Source organism: Lipotes vexillifer, unplaced genomic scaffold (assembly GCF_000442215.2).
Source record: "Lipotes vexillifer unplaced genomic scaffold, Lipotes_vexillifer_v1.1 scaffold1067, whole genome shotgun sequence".
Taxonomy (NCBI): Eukaryota; Metazoa; Chordata; class Mammalia; order Artiodactyla; family Lipotidae; genus Lipotes; species Lipotes vexillifer.
The window spans coordinates 1,830,912-1,853,340 of record NW_006775205.1 but is presented as its reverse complement, the minus strand read 5'-3'; the positions used below and the strand labels follow the sequence as shown (position 1 = coordinate 1,853,340).

The 22,429-nt window shown below is 33.2% G+C and overlaps 1 protein-coding gene across 2 annotated transcripts in view; it reads left to right on the top strand.

The window, feature by feature from the left end:
* LCORL (ligand dependent nuclear receptor corepressor like) overlaps positions 1-22,429 on the top strand; it is a 166,650-nt gene that overhangs the window by 123,281 nt on the left and 20,940 nt on the right. Inside the window, exons 6-7 of one of the 2 annotated variants that reach the window (XM_007449826.1) lie at positions 13,194-13,287; positions 14,607-18,785. In XM_007449826.1, the coding sequence (XP_007449888.1) occupies positions 13,194-13,287; positions 14,607-15,636 (1,124 nt within the window). In that variant the 3' untranslated portion in view covers positions 15,637-18,785. Of the gene's footprint in view, positions 1-13,193; positions 13,288-14,606; positions 18,786-22,429 lie in introns of those variants that run through there. The other variant, XM_007449827.1, reaches the window with a different exon arrangement.

Below are 22,429 nucleotides of genomic sequence, written 5' to 3'. Positions count from 1 at the left end.
CCCGCGTCTCCTGCATCGGCAGGCGGACTCTCAAGCACTGCGCCACCAGGGAAGCCCATCTTGAGCTATTCTAATCACTGTTTTACCTTTGTCTTGAGTTTCTAATTTGTTATTATTTTTCCATTTCCAGAAGTTATTTGTTACTGTTTTGAAATATGCCTGTCAGCGTGCCCCTAATTTTACAAAAAGAATCAATAAGCAAGATATCAAGAGTGATTTGAGAGGATTATTTTAGGTAAGGTGGTCAGGAAAGCCTTCCAGAAGAAGTGAGTTTGAACAGAGAATTGAATAATGAGAAGAAGTCCTCCACATGAAGATCAGAGGGCAGGGCATTCCAGGCAGAAGAAAAATATCAAAAACAGAGAAAAAAATATCAGAAATCAAAGAAGGCAGGAGCACATCAGGTATGTTTGAGGAACTGTATGAAGATTGTCTCAGTCACTTAAAAATCAAGAGACTAGTCAAAGCTTTTCCCTAAAGTCAGATTATAGAGTGTCAAGAAATATAATTGTTATGGTATATTTAAACTGGATTTTTCTCTTTTCTGTTTTGTAAAGAATATCACAAAAAGCCATGCACTTTAAATTCAGAAGTTCCATAAATAAATGTTATTTACCATGTAACTGTCACTTGGCTAACCTAATTGGCTGTACGAAGTATAAAAAGAAAATGAAATCAATTTCTTTATAGCCATTACATTTCCTGAATATTTGTTATAGTTTGACATAAAATTGGCCACTCTATCACCACATGGTTTCCAGGTGATAATTCACTGAGTTTTGGTTTCCCTTATAATTTTTTTCATGTATTTTCCCTCCAAATACAGCTTTCATAATATGTACCTTAACTTTGAAGTTATCAGTGTGCAAAAATGGGGTTCAAAGTAACAGCTTGAATAGAGTAAAGCTGATATTACTTCTGTCTTTAAATCTTCCTCTTAGTTTTCTATTACATAAAGAACAAAATTTAAGTTTTCTTTCCATGACGTACATGGCTTTGCTAAGACCTTGTCCCTGTCTACCCCTCTGGACTTAACTCCTTTTCCTCTGTTCCTGGCTTAGTATGTGCAAGTCACACTATCTGTCTATTTCTGACACATTCTAAGCTTACTTCACTTCTGAACCTTCACTCTTGCTGATGGCTTTCCTGGATTACTCTGCCTTTAGATCTTCTTCTTTCTCTGGCTTGGCCCTCTTCATCATTTATATCTTAGCTAGAATATCAGCTTAACAATAAGACAATAATAAATTCCAGTGTATAAAAATAACTTCTGGGTGATAAAGAAGAAAGCACCATTAGAAAAATCAAAAGAGAAATAGTAGTCTATGAAAAAAATATTTATAATTTATATTACAAAATAAAGGACTAATACTCTAATGCATTAAGAGTTTCAAAAATTGAGAAGTGAAAGATATACCACTGATAGAAAAATGAGCATTGTTTTACTGTCAATTCATAGAAGAAGAGGTTTTTGTTTTTTGTTTTTTGTTTTTGCGGTACGCGGGCCTCTCACTGTTGTGGTCTCTCCCGTTGCGGAGCACAGGCTCTGGACGCGCAGGCTCAGCGGCCATGGCTCACAGGCCCAGCCGCTCCGCGGCATGTGGGATCTTCCCGGACCGGGGCACGAACCCGTGTCCCCTGCATCGGCAGGTGGACTCTCAACCACTGCGCCACCAGGGAAGCCCAGAAGAAGAGGTTTTAAAAGCCTTTAAACATAGGGAAACACACTTACAAACTCACAGGAAATTGTCATATATGGTTCACACCTATCAGACTGATAAGAATTCAAGTTTAACAACATAATCTTTCTGGTGAGACTGTGAAGAAACAGGCACTCTCTAGTATTCTCATTACTAGGGGAATACAAACCGGTAGAATCCTTATGGAGGGGAATTGACAATACGTGTTAAAATTATATATGCATTTACTCTTTGAGCCAGAAATCTCACTTCAAGGAATTGAGCCTATAATTACACTTACACAAATATTGATGATATACACTCAGGGTTATTCATTGGGTGGCATTACTTACAATAGCAAGGGATTAGAAGTAACCCAAATGGTTAACTAAATTATTGTACATCCACACAGTGGCAAACTGAGCATTTGAATAAAAAGAGTGAGAAAGATCCCTTTTTAGTGACATTTTCAAGTTTTAGGAGATAAAAGCAAGATGCAGAACAGTATATCTATGTTCTCTTTTTGTATAAACAAAGCAGGAAAGATATAAGGGAATAAAGTAAGTTAGGCAGAGGAGGCAGGATAGAAGTGTTGTGAATGGACCTTGTTATGTAGTTTTATACAAATGTTCAGATCCCAAAGAATAAGCATTTTTTAAAGTTAAAGCAATCCCTGAAATTTGAAAAAGAATGTAACAAATGAGCATAGCTGCATCAAGTCAGTAATATATTAACACTAAGAAAAGAATGATGTCAGGTGACTTTACCCATTATTTTGACTATACATTCTTGGTGGTATATATTCTAAGGACAAAGGAGTGCTTCAAAGAAATTCTAAACTTCTTTTAGTAATATTAGTAATAATATTGCCATTGTTTGTTATTTTGGATCTCTAGGATAAATCAAATATATAATCATGTTAACATTGTTTTGGGAAACCAAGATTTTCAGGGTAAGAGAAGAAACAAACAAGTGTAAAATCAAAGTAAACACCCTGTAATATTACATATGTGTAGATTGGAAATGTCACTGCAAACTCATGATTTTTTTTTCTTTTCAAAAATGTGCATTTCTTAGTCTGACCACTGAAATATTCTAAAAGCAATAACACGACAGCTCAGTGGCATTGAATTTAGACCAAGATTGTGGTCTTCTAAACATTATTTTCCCTTAAAGGGAAATAGACTTCCTTGGAATCCAGGTCTGGATCAGAAAATGTACAAGATGAGCCTGGAACATCTTGTGCCAGCAAGCAAGGACGTGCCAAAGACTTAATTTGTCAACCAAATACAGGAGGCAACGTTAAGGGTTCCCCATTGGCCCAATAAGAGAACATTTAAGCATCAGAAGGAAAAAGAGTTTCACCTGAAACATGTTGAATGTTTTAAAATCCATTAGTTCATGATAATCCAAAAAAAAAAAAAAAAAAACAAGGTGCCCCTCAAAGTCATTAGTCTACACTGGAGAAGCATAGCATACCAACTCCTTACTTAGAAAATGAGCAATTAGAGGAAAGAGTTAAGCATTTATTTTGCTTTGCTTTTACAAATTGTATTTCAGGACAACCAAATAGCCTTTTGACAAGATTCTTAAAGAAGAATTTCAGTTAATAAATGTGGCAGACACGACAGACTTAAAATATTATTATTTTGCAATGCCTAGTAAGATAACTGAATCAAACATTATCAGAAGATAAAACTATTAGAGGAGAGGTTGCTTGGGGAACTTTACAATGGAGAGGTCAAACTGTTGTTATCAGAATACACTGATCACTTAAGCATCATTAGAAATAGACTTTATACATCACTTGTGAAGTATTCCTGCCAGAAACGTTGAACATGAATCTAAGCGATTTTTTAGGTCAGTGGTTCTCAAATGTGGTCCAGGAAGCCCTCAGTGTCTCTGATACTCTTTCAGGGGATACACCAGGTCAGAACTAATAATAACATATTATTTGCTCTTTACACTCTCATTCTCTCACAAGTGTGTAGTGCAGTCAGTCAGAGGCTGATGTATGATTTCTGAACACATTGAATATAGAAGCATATATGAGAATCCAGCTGTCTCCTATTAAACAAGAAGCTTAATAGAAGCTAGGCATTTAAAAGATTTGCAAAATTATTTTTTAAAATTCTCACTTTATTTTGACAATGTTATTTTTCATTAAAATGTTTTATAAACATTAACATGTATAGAGTTATCAATTACAAATATTTAAAGTTTTTAATTAGTTTAATTTATAATATGGTAAATATTATGACTCACCTAAACAAAAGTTCTTTGAGGTCCACAGTAATTTTTAAGAGTGAAGAGATCATGAGAACCAAACGTTTGAGAACCATTTGCTTTAGAGCAAAGTAAACGACACCATAGGAGAGCAAAAAGAGCAAACCATAATGTGAGACATTCTCTAGTAGAACTGATGACCTGGCCTCTTCAAAAAGTCAGTATCATTATTTTAAACAATGAGGGAAAGGGCTGCTATGAGACATAGCCATCAAGAATAACATAGACAAATTAGCTCCTAATTTGAACATACAAACTGTAAAAAGACATTTTGGACTCATTAGAGGAAATTCAGTACAAACTAAGTATTAGGTGATAACAAGGAATTTTTATAGTTATGTACAAAAATGTTCATATGTTTAAAGATGCATAAGAATATAGAAATGATGTGACAGCTGGAATTAACTTTAAAATACTTAAGTAGATAGAGATAAATAGAGCAAGTGTAGCAAAAATTTAGGTAATTGTATAAACTGAAGAGTGGATAGAAGGAATCATTCTGTATTTTTGCATTTTTGAAAGGTATCTCAATTAAATTTCTTTTTTAAGAAAGAGCAAGTCATCTTCCCAGAGGCTTTAACTGATCATTTATTCCAACATAGTAACCTCTTCCCACCTGCCATTGTTATTATTCTGTCTGTCACTGTGGTTTATTTTCATTGTAAGGCCTTACCACCTTGTGAAATTAATATTTTATTGACTTTTCTTTGTTCTACTAGAATGTAAATTACATGAGAGCAGGAACATTTTCTGTTTTGCTCCCTGTTTCCTTTAGAAAAATGACTGGCATATTATAACCATGCAATAAATATTAATCAAATGAATGAACTGTAAAGCTATGCATTGATCTTTTATTTATCCACCCAGAAGTAACTGCTTCAGTTTTCAATCCTTCCAAATCATTTTCTGGAAAAACATAACACACACACTTACACAGTCTCACTCTCTCCTCCCCAGAGCTCATTCCCACAAATCATTCATTATATAATCTTCTATAAGTTGTATTTTTAAAATATTTTTAAACATCCATATGTTACTGTTTTTCTGCAGATCCATTTTAATACTTAAATTGATCTACTTATGTGAATAGTATTCAATTTTCTGGAAGGATCACATTATACTTAATTCTGTATCTTCAGGTATATAAGCGAACATGCTCGAGCTGATATTTTGCAGTCAGTCTTAATTTTTACCTTAGGACATATTCCTAGAAGTGAAATTGCTGCATAAAACAGCATGCATAAAGCTGTTAGAAGTCAAGATAGTGGAGGTAGGTGTAAGGACCAGAGGAGATATGATGGGGGGCTTCTGGGTTGATGGTGGTGATCTAGGTGCTATTTACATCAAAGTGTTCAGTTTGTGAAAATTCATTAAATTGTGTAGTTAGGTTCATTCTTGTTATGAATGTTGTATTTCAATAAAAAGATTTTTTAAACTCATAAATCACTTTTAGATGAGCATGTTAAGGGCTAGCATATATAAAGTCTTCCAATAGGATGTTGTAATAAGTATACATCCCACATTTTAAATATTTGGTTGAAACTTAAACTTACATAATACACAGTACAATACATGGGATAAAAAAGAGAGTGTGTTTTTAAAAATATTTTTCAAGGTATTGACTTGAAGCCTTTTGAAACTTTGCTTTAGTTCAGTATTTGTAGGAATAACTGAAGAAAGGAAAAAAGAACTGCAATGAAATTCTAAAATGGCATATAGTGGAAGTGCTGAAACCTTGTTTAATTTTACCAGTAATATTTCCTAATTAAATTTAGTATTATTAATTTTTATATCCTAAATTTACTATAAGCACTTCACTCTGATTTATTTTGTCCCTTGTCATTATTAGTAAATAGTAGGTGAGTGAATTCTTATGGGATTTCAGCTATGTATGCACTAAATAAAAACACATCGAGAAAGCAATAACTCTTCCCTTTTAAAAAAGTGATGTGCAGAGGAAGGCAAATGAAGGAAGGAAAAACCAATGTTAAAGCTTAATTGATGTGCTACTCTGATATTATATTATTTCCTCCATGACCCTGAAACTTTAACTCAATGGTTAAACAAATAACAAAAACAATTTTAAAATAAAATTTGGATAAACCCAAGTGATTGCTTTTACACTTTGGTATTATTTTGTTAATAAGTTTGTGGGGTTTCTTCATGAATATATGCTCATTATGGCAAACTTGGGGAAAGCAGAAAATTAGCGAGATTATATTAAGTGTGTATTTTATATATATTTGTGCTTATCAGTATACTGAAATCTTTCGTATATCTTTATATATAAAACCACTTAAATACTATTTTCCTTTTTTCTTTTTTTTTCTTTTTTTTCTTTTTGCGGTACGCGGGCCTCTCACTGTTGTGGCCTCTCCCGTTGTGGAGCACAGGCTCCGGGCGCGCAGGCTCAGCGGCCATGGCTCACGGGCCTAGCCCCTCCACGGCATGCGGGATCCTCCCGGACCGGGGCACGAACCCGTGTCCCCTGCATCGGCAGGAGGACTCTCAACCACTGTGCCACCAGGGAAGCCCAAAATACTATTTTCTTAAGATAGATGCCTTAGAGGAGTGTGAACATTTTTAAGATTTTTGATAGCGTATTACTAGATTATTTAGAAAAGCATTTGTTCCTAAACTGGTAATGTGTGATGGTGGCAAATTTATTGCACCATTACGAACATTGTAACTTGACTTTTTAAAACATTACACAGATTAGAATTGTAGTTGAATACAGAGTCTGGAATAACTGCCTGAGTTTGAATGGCATTTCACTACTTACAGTTATCTTGGGCAAGATAATTAAAACCTCTTTTGCTTTCAGTTTTATCATTAAAAATTGCAAATAAATAAAACCTATTTATATATTGGGCTGTGTGAGCCCTAAGTGGGGTTAAGACATATAATGCTCTTAGAGTGGTGTTCTGCACACTATAAAAATGTTATGGTTTTATATATTTAGATTTTTATATAAGCTCTGTTTTCTAGAAATCAGTTAACTATAAATGCTCAATATTTGAAATCAGGGGAGTCTCCTAGAGAGTACAGTAGGGAAAAACAAGAGCTGAAGGCTGACTAGAACAATACATTGAGGGGCTAAAAGAAAGACAGGAAGACCCATTTAAGGAGAGAGGTAAGAGGTGATCAAAGACATAAAGTAGAAATAGTATTAAGGTATTTATTAAAACTATTAACATAGGTTTGCATCAAACATCATGAAATGTTGCATTGATTTGGATGAAAGTTCTATTGCTAGTGATTAGTGTTATTATGAAATTTAATTTGGAATATTTTCCCCTTGTCCAAACAACATAAAATGTATGTGATATTTTGTCTTTAAAATTTACTTGCCTTCATGTACTGAATCTTACTGATATTTACATCTTTAATATTGATGATAGGTAATGTGCTTTTGAAGGTCTTTTAACTCATGTTCATACTCAGGTATGGACTGAGCTTGATGAATTTGTCTTGTATAGCAACAAATGTGATGAGTTAATAAATATGTTTTTAATATATTTAATATTCATATTTAATGATTAGTGTTCATCAACTTGATATTTCTAAAGAAAAATCTGTTATTATTAGAGCCTAACGAATATAGAAATTAATGATTAAAAATCATTCTCAGCCTCTTTAACTGAACTGGAGTTTCTCTTTGTGTGAAGCTAACTTCTCTCCCATATAGATACCAATTTTTTGACTGTGCTGTCATTTTCTGACTAGCTGAACAAAGTTCACTGATTTCATGAGTATTTTGTCAGTCAGGGTCTGCTGTATGCAGTGCTATATGCTTAGGATTGGTGTGACAGAATTGAGCAAGTCATTGATGAGTCAGTGAATTGGTCTTTATTGAGGTACTATATTGCTTTCAGGCCCTTGCTTAGAAGTGAGTCTTGTGAGAAAATCAGCTAAGTAAGTATACTTAATTAGATATAAATAATAAATAGATTCTAAACATAGTTACTAAATCCCTACAGTACTGTTGGGCTTCAGGTGCTAAACTAGGCAAACTATAATAACACGTCATAAATACAGTATAGAAGAATATGAAAGGTGCTATGGGAATATGAAAGAAGGCTGGGGAAAAATTAGGAAAACCTTCTTTGAGGGGACGATCCGGAAGGATGTGTTAAAGTTAGCCAGGCCAAGAGAGCACAGAGCATACATACTTTGAAGAATTGGACAGAGGCAGGTAAGAGATGAGAAAGAATGGTGTCCTTGGAGGAGTGAAAGACAGTTCTGTATTATGAGGGTTGTACTTGTCTGCTTTTAATAGATTCTTCATCAGGAATTTGCAGGAGAATACAGAGCTGAAAATAATTTGTAAACAGAAATCCAAATCTTGGTTTTGGAATGCAAATTCTCAAAAAAATTAACCCAATAAAATGTTGATACTCAAGAAATTGCTTAATTTGGTCATGGTTTCAATTTTCCAAACACCAGTCCATTTTTAAAGTTATCTGGTAGTGTCATGTAGACAATTACCTGACCTTGTTGGTAGATTACATCAGCCTGTCTTTAATTCTATATCTTTTGCTCTAGTGTTTGCTGAGAAATAATTAAATTGTGTTGTTAATGCTCGGTCTACAACCAGTAAGTGGAAACAATCTGTTTTTATTATTTGGAAAATTTTCTTATATACAGCAAAATGCAGTGTAATAATCATGTTCCTGTCACCCAGAACTAATAAATGTGTTATTTGATCATATTTGCTTCTAGTATGTTTTCTCTTGAGGAACTATCACATCTTTTTGTTTATCCTTGAAAGCAACCTCTGACAATATTTGTGCATCTCTAAGCAAAATAGTTTTATGTGCTTTAGAGATTCACGTAAATGCATACCAAATGCATTCATGTTTATTTACTCCTGCAACTTGCTCTTCTTTCTCATCGGATTAGCAAAAATTAAAAATCTCAACACCACCAAGTGTTGTCAAGGTTATGGAAAAAAATTTTAGTAATATCTACAGAAGTTCAAAATGTATACCCTTCTATCCAGCACTCACACTCCTAGGTGTGCATCTTAGAAAAATTCTTATACGTGAACACAAGAAAACATTTAGAAGGATTTTCGCTTCAGAATTGTTTGTAATAGTGAAAAACTAAAACAGCCTAAGTACCTACCAATAGGTGAATGGTAAATAAATTTCAATCTCTCTTTCTGTCTTCTACTTATTTTCTGTTGCCCTGAAGCATTTAGCATGATAAGTGCTTACTTTTTATCCATCAAGTTAATTATTAGTACTTTGAAAATGTATACACACAAAACAATCTAGTTATGATGTGATATCTCCATTGTGAAGAAGTGATGCTGATAGACGCAAATCAGCAGCGGCAAGAAAATGCCCTTTTTTGCCATTTCTGATTTTTTCTTAATCCTAGCTCCCAAGCTATTTCTCCCCTTCTCTTACTGTTTTTGTTTTTTCTATTTCAGATAAACCTAGGGGTTACTCTTTATGATTTTTCTAGGTCTTGAGCCACAGCCTTTATGATGGAAAAAGGAATCATGATACCAGCAAAATATTTTAATATAGGTGACAAAACCACTAACAAAAAGTGAGATTTTTTTTATAGATAACATGGGCAGCCTAGGTATGGAGAATGGGTTATGGAAAAAAGATAAAAGCATTTCTCACCTGGGCCACTGTTTAGAGTTCCTAAAGAAGAGGAATCAGGAATATAAGCCTGATTTGGGTAGTTCTTTTAAAGATGGAACAGGGCTTAAGTCTAGCTCATCCTCAAGACTGAAATTAGCTATCAAACCAGCAATCAAGGAGTGGTCCAAAAAGGACAAGAATACCTTTACTGTCCTAGCTAGGGAGCTACAGCCTAGTTTTCATACTTACTGTAAAGGAGAGAGAGAAGGAGTTCGCTGCACCTCCTTATTTATGGTTTGTGGAGTACTTAACCTGAAATCGACCATATCAAAAGTCTAAAATTTAGAACTGGAGAAATTCATTAATTTATTCTGTAACATTGATAAGGAATAACACACTTATGAAGAGTGTATTTTATTTGCTATAAACTACATAAAACGAGCAGAATCAAAACGAGTGAATTCAGTGATAAATCTGAATATGGGTTAGGTAGTAATGACTTTTTTGAAGATGGTCTTATAAGACCTTAAAATAGTAAAATTTTAAGTGCTGAAGAAGAGAAATGAGATAGTAAAGGAGAAGACAACATTCATTTCTCTATTTTAGTAGGTTATAGCACTCTACTTTTGTTTATGAAATATAAATGAGTAAGTCAGGATTCCTGACCTTGAGGAATTCAGTCTCATGGAAGAAAAAGATACGTAAATCAAAAATTGCATGAGAGTGTTGTAAGTGTTATAGGATGCTGTTGACAAGGTGAGCACTAAGATTCTACTTGGGGGCATCTGGATCTTTAAAGATGAGGCGTTTGGCAAGTTGAAAAGTGGAAAGAGCATTCTAGGCAGAGGGAACCATGCACTGCAGTTTGAGAGACCTGACACCACATAGGATGTTTGAGGAGCTGCAAGTGGTTTAGATGCACAGGAAGTGTGATGGTTGAGATGAGTTGTTGACTAAGCCTAAGATTGGGCTGGATGGATAAACTGGGGCAAGATACTTCATTTAATGATTTTTTAAGGTAGTATGTACCATGTACTTTATTTGTCTGTCCAGTCTCCCTTTTTACCCTTTCAATCTAGGTATTCTAACCTCTAGCAATAACTGAATTCCTTCTAGTTCCTCTCAGTTCTTTTCAGCAAATATTTATTGAACACTTACTGTGTGCCAGCCACTATTGTAGGCAGTGGGGATACATCAGTAAATAAAATAGACATGATCTCTGCCTTCACATAGCTTATAGTCTGGTGGCTAACACTGATAAGTCAATAAGCAACTAGAATATAGCCTGCTAAATGCTAAATACTCTAGGTTAAGTATTGCAAGTATAGGAACCTAGAATAATGACAACCAAGTTCAAGTTGTGTCATGAATGACTGAATGATGAGTAAGATTTGGTGAATATTAGGATGAGTGTGGGGATAAAAGAAGGAGAGGTTTAAGAGACTTCTAGGCAGAGGAAACTAATTGAAAGTGTGAAAGCCTAGAGGTGAGAAATAGCATAGCATTTTCCCAACAGGTGTCCCTATTCCCCCCTTAGCCCCTTGCAGTTCATTCACCCCACAGCAGATTGATCCTTTAAAAACATAAATTTAAATCGTGCCAGATTTATGCGTAGAATCCTCCAGTGGTTTCTTGTCTTTCAAAATAAAATTTCTTACCATGGCCTACAAGGCCCTATGTGATCTGCCTGATTTCTGATTTCATCTCTCACAGTCTTCTTATTCCACTCTAGTCACCCTGGCCTCTTTGCTGTTCCTTAAACATTCCAGATACGATTCCATATCATAGCCTTTGCGCACTGATCCTTCTACAAGCTTTCCCCAAGATAATCTGCTTGGTTGGTACCGTCACTTTGTTCAGGACTCTGTTCAAGTCCAAGAGGCCTTTACTGATAATACCTGATAAAATAGCAGCTGCCTTAGTCCTACCCTCATTACTCTATCAGTTCACTCTGCTTTATTTTTCCTAAGTAGCACTGATCATCAACCTGAAATATGGTTGTCAGTGGTGGTGGTGTATGAATTATCTAACTAGATCACAAGCACCTTGAGGATAGGTACTTTGTATACCTTTTTTTTTTACTGCTGGTCTCCAAGTTCCTAAAACAGTACTTTGCACATGATTTGTATATTTTGGAGATTAATCCTTTGTCTGTTGCTTCATTTGCAAATATTTTCTCCTATTCTGAGGGTTGTCTTTTCGTCTTGTTTATGGTTTCCTTTGCTGTGCAAGAGCTTTTAAGTTTAATTAGGTCCCATTTGTTTATTTTTGTTTCTATTTTCATTAGGAGGTGGGTCAAAAAAGCTTTTGCTGTGATTTATGTCAGAGTGTTCTTCCTATGTTTTCCTCTAAGAGTTTTATAGTATCCGGTCTTACATTTAGGTCTTTAATCCATTTTGAGTTTATTTTTATGTATGGTGTTAGGGAGTGTTCTAATTTCATTCTTTTACATGTAGCTGTCCAGTTTTCCCAGCACCACTTATTTATTTTATTTTATTTTTTTGCGGTATGTGGGCCTCTCACTGTTGTGGCCTCTCCCATTGTGGAGCACAGGCTCCGGACGAGCAGGCTCAACGGCCATGGCTCACGGGCCCAGCCGCTCCACGGCATGTGGGATCTTCCCAGACCGGGGCACGAACCCGTATCCCCTGCATCGGCAGGCGGACTCTCAACCACTGCGCCACCAGGGAAGCCCCCTAGTTGAATTTTTTAGTATATTTTTTAAACATGGGTTTTCTTACAGTTATTTCTTGTAGCTTTAATTTTCAATTTTTTAGCTATCCGTAGAGATATATTCCCAGTATGTATTGCTGTGTTTTAAATTCATAGTTTTATTCTTTTTGATTTTGAAGTTTACCAGATTAACAACATATATGAATCATTGAAGCTTCATCTATGTAAATTCAACATTATAATAGTAATAAAATAACTACATGTTAGTAACAAATACATAGGCAGTTGTTTTCTAACAGTTTATTTTTCCTAAAATGTTATATTGTTGTGTCTTCATCCAATCACAGGTATAACCACAATACATTACATAGGCAGTGATTCAACTGTTGTACATTTCAGTTATTTAAAACAGGAATATTTTATGCTGAGTTCTAAAAAATAGATTGGCTGTACATAGAGTCACAGATTACCTAAAGTATGTGTTCCACATATTACTAGTCCTAGTAAATGCTAATTATCGCTTTCTTATTCATCATCATATTTTCTATGCTTTCTGTTTTGTTCAACGTACATTATTCCTACTTTCCCAAAGCATCATCTGGGCAGCCTTGAATAGGAAGCAGTCATGTTTCTATTGAATGAGCAGTCAATGGCTGTTCACTGCAGAACAGTGGAAGGGTGACCAAGGGTGGATTTTAAACATTTTATATCTAGTCTCTTTGTTTCTTCATATCACTTGGCAGCGCCAGCTCCTTCTCTGTTCTTTTTTCCTATGTAGTGCCTTCCCAGTCATGTATTGTTGCTAAAACCACAAGATGAGTTGGTGATGGCCATCTGTCAAATGCAAGTGTTAATTTTTAGGTCATGAATTAGTAGATCATCAAAATATGAAATGTTAAAATGTTAAGGATTACCTGTCACAAATATAAAGTTTTTTCTCTTGCAAAAATTATAGGGGATGGAGTGTTAGATCTCTCTACAAAGAAAACCAGCATAAAATCTGAAGAGTCATCCATATGTGATCCTTCTTCTGAAAATTCAATGGCTGGGTAAGCAATATCTAGGAAATATAATTTAATATTAATATAAAATTATGGAGAGAACTCTTAATACTACTCTGAATAGATTGACATATATAGGTTTCTTCCAGAATTTTTGTCACTCATAAGTGTGTGTCTCTCATACCTTTCATTTGTCCTTTCTCTTTCTTTTTTATTCTTTCTGTTAAAGAAAAGTTATCAGAACAATCACCAAACTTTAGTTCATGTTACTAAAATGAACTACCAAATTAATCATAGAATACAAACTAAGAAGCAGGACGAGTAAAGAGAATTTTAAATTCAATATTTAGGAGGCAATTTTAAGGAAAATATGTAATTTCACTATTTATTTTTTTAAAACAATCAACCAGTTTTAAAAGTACTATGCTTACTAATTCTTATAACTAACTTAACAGCGTTTAGATTTTTTTCATTGTGTTCTAGGTGTGGTGGCAGACTACTTTATCTAGTAATCACCACAAAAACTCCTTTCATGCTTTAAAAGCTATTGTTAAATTAATTAAATAGTTAATAGTGAAATGCTGTTCTGTTGGATTTTTTTTTTTTTTTTGGTAACTTTTGCATCTTCCCATTAACAAACTGCATAGGAAGCTTTTTAGTAACATTTAAATCTCAGATGTAGAGTGTAATCTCTTTCAACTAAGGTTGTAATAGCTTTTTGAGTCATGAGGTATAGTGAGCTTTCTGTTTAAGAAACTTTAAAAGTTATAGTGATACATTCGAAATAGAAATAACATGTATAAAATCTAAAAGTATTTTACCCAAATATAACTTATCTACTTGTTTCAGATTTTAAGTTTTTATCTAGAGAAAAATTAGTCTTGTGGAAATATGGGGTATTTGTGTTTGGAAATATTCTTGCTGCTACAAATTTCCTTTAAAGGGGTTGACTCTTTTATTACTTGTTTAGCGGTAACGTCACTTTTCTACTAACAAAAACTCCTTTAGGATTTGGGTATTTTATATAATGGAACTCTAATTGTAAAAAAATTATAAGTGTTGCTCTGCAAGCATCTGTCAGAGGAATAGCAACATCATGAGAATATTTTTACAAATACTGAGTTAGGATTTTATGTTCTTGGAAGGTCTGCCCGTTGAGGCCACCGTATGATTGACACATTGTCCTACCAGGACTATAGCGTTTGCTTTGATAAGGAGCAACTACTACATCTCACAGACTTAAAAGAGTCATAAGCAGTGATGTTACCTAAGCAAGGAGTATAATAAAGGAGTGGACCCTCCCCTTCCATAGCTGTGTGAGAGTCTCTCATGCATCAGTTTACCATCGTTTCATTCCATCCATCCAGGAGACTACACAGAAACAGAGAGGACTATGTGGAAAGAAGTGCTGAGTTTGCAGATGGTTTGCTCTCAAAAGCTTTGAAAGACATTCAGTCTGGAGCACTGGACATAAATAAAGCAGGCATACTTTATGGCATACCTCAAAAAACTTTACTTCTCCACTTAGAAGCCTTACCAGCAGGGAAGCCTGCATCTTTTAAAAACAAAACTCGAGATTTCAATGATAGTTACTCATATAAAGACAGTAAAGACACTTGTGCAGTGCTGCAAAAAGTAGCCTTGTGGGCGAGAGCTCAAGCAGAGCGCACAGAAAAAAGTAAACTCAATCTACTTGAAACCTCAGAATTAAAATTCCCAACAGCTTCCAGTTACCTCCATCAGTTAACTCTACAGAAAATGGTTACTCAATTTAAAGAAAAAAATGAAAGCCTACAATATGAAACACATCCTACTGTACAGTTAAAAATTCCTCAGCTACGAGTAAGTTCTGTTGCAAAACCACAACCTGATGGTCCTGGTCTGCTGGATGTTATGTATCAAGTTTCCAAAACCTCTCCAGTCCTGGAAGGATCAGCTCTCCAAAAACTGAAAAATATACTCCCTAAACAGAACAAAATAGAATGTTCTGGGCCCGTAACTCACTCAAGTGTTGACTCTTATTTTCTACATGGGGACCTCTCTCCTTTGTGTCTTAATTCTAAAAATGGAACAGTTGATGGAACCTCTGAAAATACTGAAGATGGGTTGGATCGAAAAGATAATAAGCAGCCCAGGAAAAAACGTGGCCGTTATCGGCAATATGATCATGAAATAATGGAAGAGGCTATTGCAATGGTAATGAGCGGAAAAATGAGTGTTTCCAAAGCACAAGGAATTTATGGGGTACCTCACAGCACTTTAGAATACAAGGTAAAAGAAAGATCTGGAACACTGAAGACTCCTCCGAAGAAGAAACTCCGATTACCAGACACTGGGTTATATAATATGACAGATTCAGGGACTGGCAGCTGCAAAAACAGTGGCAAGCCTGTGTAGATTACTTGTTAGGAAAATGTGTGTATGTATGTGTGTGTGTGTGTGTGTGTGTGTATATGCGTGTTTGTGTGTGTATGTGCACAGGTGTGTATTTGTGTGTCTGTATACACACATGTGGGAATTACAGATGCTCACTCTGACAGGAGACATGAAATTTTACAGTTCAAAAACCACTTACATGCCTTTTGAAAAAAAAGTTTTATTCAGGGTTTTCACTGTGGACAGAACTATATAGTTGCTTACTTAATTCTGATAGTTTGTATTTAATCCTTGTATAAATAGGTGAAAAAGATTCAGGTTTTCTTTAGTAGTCAATAGCATAAAGCGTTGTGGGAAAACAAGTAATTGTCAAGTGAAACATTTTTATTGGTGAAAGACCACTCCAGCCATTCAGTTGAACCATCTTATAATGGAAATATATTAATAGTTTGTAAACATTTTTGCATAGCATACTTACATTTGTTGTAAGTATATCAAACAACCAATCAAAGTTTAAACAGACAGCTATCTCCACACTAATAAAAATTAATATATACAGTATTAGTACACTACAGTGCATTCTATGAAATATGAAATGCACTCAAGTGCATCCACCAGGAATAGAAAAGAAAACCTTAAATGATATGTATAATGAAATTTAATATTTATCATTTAATAGTTGATTTAGCAGGAAGTTGGGGTTTATAAGGTATATACTTTAAAAAGAAACTGACACATAGTTAACCCCAGCAGCTATAGAGTCCTTTAATGTAAGATGGAATACTAAGAACAAAAAGTAATTTAAATTTAATTATTAAAATAATTTAATTTTGTTTTTCATTTGAAAAATAAGCTAATGTGTAAGGTTAGAAAAGGAAGTTGGAATGCAACTTAGAGCATGTTTATAATGTGCACAGAAAAAGCTTGAGAATGATAATTTTGGTTTAAAATGTGCTGGTTAGTTGATGTTATGACTACTTTAAATTTTAAGGATTGTGACACACTCCTACTATTTAAAAACCTCAGTGTAACTTTAATATATTTGCTGCTGTGACATTTCAAAACATTTTCAGTTTATCAAAATGAATTACAGATTTCATTTTGGTGGGCGATACATTATCATTTTGCTAATAACCAAATTTGCAGTTTGTTCAGGGTCTTGAATAGATTTACAGATATTTAACACTGAAGCTGTTTTGAACTTTCAGTAATGTAAACTCTCTACTAATTGGGTAGTTAGAAGCTGGGCAGTGCATTTTAACTTTTACTAGACTCATAAGAGAGACCAGTAATTTTATATAGCAGTTTCAAAATGTGGTTCAGAGTATCCATGTTGGATTTATGAAGTATGCAGTTTTAGTGGTAAAATGTTATAAAGCATGTGCCTCCATAGAAAGAATGGGGATTTGCTTCACAAATTCAAAATTCTTCGAGTGCCCCTTTTCTCTATTAAAATTCAGGTTCTGATCATTTTTTCTAAGCCAGTTTTCCTAAGTCCAAAAGGAATACTTAAAGCTGAATTTAAAAAATAAGTGCACCTTGTCAAATACATGTGTTTTAACACTTGTGTTTGTGTGTATCTAATAATCACATATATATGTAATACTAAAGAAATTTTCAGCTATTACATTTAAAAACTGCTTACATGTCTTTAAGGAAACTGAAGAGTGGGAAACTACACTACCGAGTAGTTATTTGGTCTCTTAGATCCATACTCAACCCTCTTCAGCTATTAATGTTACCTGCATACTAGGGTATGAATCCTCTTGCTTTTTTTTTCCCCACTAAGAAAGTATACATAATAGATTGCAAAACAGCAGATGTCAGGGTCATCTTTCTTTTTAAAGAATTAAGCCATATTTTGTGAGGGCCAGAACTTGGATTATTTAATATATTTCCCTTTCCCCCCCCCATTGAAAAACAAAGTTAAAGTAAATGTTTCAACACAATTTTATTGACCGCTTTATACAGAATTTTACTTGCAAGAATTTGGGGGCTTGAATGCATTACGTAATATTTATATTGTATTGAGCTTTTTTATTCCTCACACTATATTTACATTAATAAATTGATTGAGAAGTTTATAGTAAAGGGATACTTACAGAACACTTTTATATCATTTAAAAGATGACCTGACCAAAAACTTTACAGGATTCATAAAATCAGGGATCATTTTGCTATTGACTTCACAGTGATCAGTAGTTTTATAGTTAATATTATAGTTAATTTGCAGCATTTTAGTACTTGTATTATTTATTTTTGGTCAGAAATAGTAAATTAAATATTTTTTGATAGTTTATAGGTAATGATCAACCCATAACTTTTAAAAGAAACAAAATGTTTCTAATTATTGAGTTAACTTTTGATTATACAAACTAGGAAAGGCAGGGAAATTTATGGGTTCCCCTTCTCCCCAGTGATTCTGTTAAGATGTTCTTTATGTTAAACTTTCAAAGTACTTTATAAATTTAGTTACCAGTTACTACTTATTAACTGACAATTTTCTGAAAAATCCAGTTTCAGCAGACTTTTAATGAAGGTGAAAGCAACCCTTATGTGCTTTCTACTTATTTGAATGTTCCTCAAGTATTTTATATTTAAAAAAAAAAAAAGGAAAAGAAAAAACAGTGCCTCTGTTTTTAGAAAACTACTGCTCAGTAAAGTTGTTTAAACCATTTCTGGTAGCTAATGACAATTTTATATTAAATTGTATACTAACTTTAGTGAGACCGATTTTTTTAGTTGTTTACAGTACAAATACTTGTATTTGTTTTTTAATTGCAGTATTTCCATTGTCGCAGTAATTTAGTAAAACTCTGTGGCTGCCTTGATTTTGACAGATTTTGTTAATATAAACTGATTGTTAGGCAATTAGTTATATTTATGCATAAATCAATTGCACTATAATTCATGAATTATTTATTACAATATTTTCTAATGAATTCATGTATCTGTCTTGTGTTGTAAATGTACTGTAATTCTGTTTCTACTTTGTGTTGTTATATATCTAAATCTGATTGTATGAATTTTAATTGTTCAGTTAACGTGTTTCTAGGTTGTAATTTGTAGTAAAGCACTTCAATGCTTTTGCACTTAAATTTACAACACTGTTGGTGTGTGCTTGATTTACTCATTCAGTAAAAGGAAAAAAAAGAAAAGCAAAGAAAAAACTGACTACACTGGCTTCTTTGATTCACTCTAGGAAGCAGTTTTATTAATATTAATATTAGAAATTAACTTTCTCCAAAGACAACTATTTCAACAACAAAACTTGTAATTGCAAAATGGATAGAAACTTAAAAAAAAAAAAGCAGAATTTTTTTAATATATAAATCAAACAGGAAAAGGTTAGAAAAAAATTTTAGCATGAAAAACAAGGGAGCTGTGAAACGTAATTTTAGAATCAATTGAGAATAAATTCTAGATTGGAGGCTTATGTGTATTCAACTATTATATATTAGGTTTTTCTTTGAGATTCTAACATACAAGAAATATGGAAAAGAAAAAAATTGAAGGCAAATAAGCATATTGTGGAGTTTGATAATTTGAGAACTTAGTTATCTAATATCTGATATATATATATATATATAAATATATATATATATAAAATCTTAATACCTGAATATCTAATTAGTAACTTCTTAAAGCTATTCTTTATATGGCATTAGATAGAAATTACTGGCCACTGTAGTATTTTTGAGATTTTTAAAGTTCCATGATTAAAAATAATAAGTATAGACTTCCTTGGAAAGTCAAAAGAGAGCTATAAAAATCAGTGGTTTTCAGAATAGTTAACACTAGTCATGAATTTTTATTATTTCTACTCTAGACTTTACTAACAGAAAAAATCATTTGAGCATTTCAGGAACTGTTATAAAAGCATGTTAATCTTTAAAATATAGTGCAATGTATTTTTCTGAGAGACATGTAAAAATCTATTTAGTCACAGATATGTTTAATAGGCCATAACATAACTTTTAAAGAAACGTGTTGGAAATGTGTCTATCGTATAGTATCACTTATATCTTCTTATTTGATAGTTCACATTTACTCCTGCCTCTGTTCTCTACATAGGTTTCTTGAATTATCCAGTAGTGAATCTTCAGAGTCAGTTCAATTATTTTACACTCCCAACCATGAAAACATTTACAAAAAATTATTTTCAGAAAAGAAAGGATACTGAGGTCATGTCCTGTCTTCATCTGTCTAGAGGTGGCAGTGGACTTAAAAAGTTTTACTGTAATTTCGTATCTCTTATCTCTTTGATAGCTACTTTATGTCAAATCACATGCTAGTTGTAGTAGTGAAACATTGGTTGAATCTAGTAAAGATACTTTTTTTCTAGAAAAATTTTGATCTAATTTGCAAAATTTGTTGTTTTTGTTACTCAACGTAATTTTTATAAAATGTAGATAAAATATTGCATACTTATCTGTGAAACAGGGTAAGCCAGTTTTAGGGAGGAAAATTTTTTTAATAAATCTCACTTTTCATTTTAAAAGAAAAATTCTTTAATTTTTAATATTCATGAACATAATAACCCTTTATTTAAACAAAATACAATCTTCTATAGCAATTCATAATCAGCATATTTCAACTCCAACCCTAAATAAAATTTCTACAAGTCAGGAACTAACAACAACAAATATAAGAAATCACAAGTGGGAGGCTATTTTCATGTACAGAGTTTGGTGATATGTTTAATTTAAATAGATACTTTTCTGAAACAGAATTCTTTTAATATATTTTATTCTTCTTGCTGCTGGTATTGGATTAAAAAGCCTTTTGTAGACCTCTACATTGGTTGCTAAGTAATCCTGGGTTTTAGTTAATATTAGATGTATGTTAGTTTTTGCAGTGGGACATTTTCCAGCATTTGAAATTAAATAATTAGGTAAGTAATGCCTTTAGTTTTGATGTAATTAATTTAGTATCTAAAATCAATTAAAAATAGATTTCATTTTTAAATAGCTTCAATTTTTATTTTCTTATTAGGTTAAAAGGCCTACAGTTTAATCTTAGAAAAGAAATTCTGTTATTAAATGAAATCTAAATCCCTTGATTGTGACTATGCAAAACTCTTTTTTGTTCATAATTTTATTTTCACTACCTTGAAAAATATCTATTTTAAATAAAGATAAGAAAGATTTTTCTCCTACATCTTATTTTTCTTATTTGTACTAATATGGACTGATAACCATCAAAATAATTTATAAAATGTCTACTTTACAAAAATTTTAACTCCTTCTGAAGCACTTTCCATTAAATATTCTTAATATATCCAAAGCACTAAACATTAGCAATCTCTAAATATAATCATATCTATCATCAACAGCAGCTTTTATATCACAAAACATAGGGCTTTGCTTTGACTCATATTTTGTCATAGGAAATTAATTATCACCAGTGCTTCATTTTATTTTTGCTAAACAATAATGAAGATGTCACTATTGCAGCTCTCCATAGGAGTTAGGAGTCCAGCAATACCAAAATATCTTTTGTTCAAACTCTGTTAAAGTTAAAATTCCTTACGATATTAGTATTTTTGCTGTAATTCATTTTTTGTTTGATTTTTATTTTTAGTTCAACTGTTGATGCAAAATCAGAGGAAGCTACTAAAATGGAAAAAGGAAAATCAGCATTAAGCAAAGTTTTGGAATCTTTGTGCATACATCACCAGCAACAAGTTTTGGCTATGTTGAAATTTCTAGTCCAAGAGCAGAATGCTGCTTCTCTTTGCTGTTGTAATACATCATATTCTGTGTCTTCAGAATCTCAAAGTCCCCTTATTGAAGATGATTTACATGGGCTATTCTGTAGTTGTGAATATAGGCTGGCAGAAAGAGGGTATTTACACAATGAAAGACAAAGCCCTGGTTTTGTGCCTCTGCCAGTCTGTATTAAAGATATACATTGTTTATCTTGCCAAACTGTAACTATTGAACACATTAAGACAGTAGTGAATAGAGGAATTGCAAACAGTTATAATTCTCACAGGTGTTGTTCTGGACTCTTACCAAACATTCATTCCACAAAATCAGCCTTTCAGACTCCTCTTTCATCAAGGGAAATACGTGATGTTTCAATAAGTCTTAAAGACGTTTGTAGATCTCGAAGTCCCTCACCCCCACCATTATCACCTGTACAGACTGAAGGATTTGAAAAATTGAAAGATGTCATCTCAGAGCTCTCAGCCTTAGAAAATAACAGACTTGAAACAAACATTAACCAGCCTCCATCTCTGACACCAGCAGAAATAAGCAGTAACAAAGATGATCATGAAGGTAAAATGCATAAAACTAAAAAATCCAGTAACTCTGATTGTTTGCTCTTGGAAGACAGCAAAAATTGTACTACAAATCAAGAAAAAGGTGAAACTACTGTAATTTTTCAAGATTTAATGGATCGTATCAATGAAAAGTTAAAATCAATAGAAACGATAGATATGACAAACCTTATAAAATTATCTAGCAGTGATTGTAATAGAGATAATGATTTTAAACTGAGAGATTTAATAACCTCTCTCTTGCATAATGCAAAGGCCAGTGATTACAGTTTTATGGAATTACTGAGTCAACATGATAAAAAGGTAGAAAATAAAATTATTCAGACAAGATTTCGAAAGCGTCAAGAAACCCTACTTGCAATGCGCAACTCTCCTGATTCACCCATATTTAGAAGGCAGTCTTTACAGATAAAAAGAGAACTTGCTAGTCTTGATGAAAACTTTGTAAGAAAAAAATACACTGAAAAAAATCCAAGGAAATTTGTGTGCCATGATGAGCTATTTTCAGCAGACAAAGAAGAATTCTAT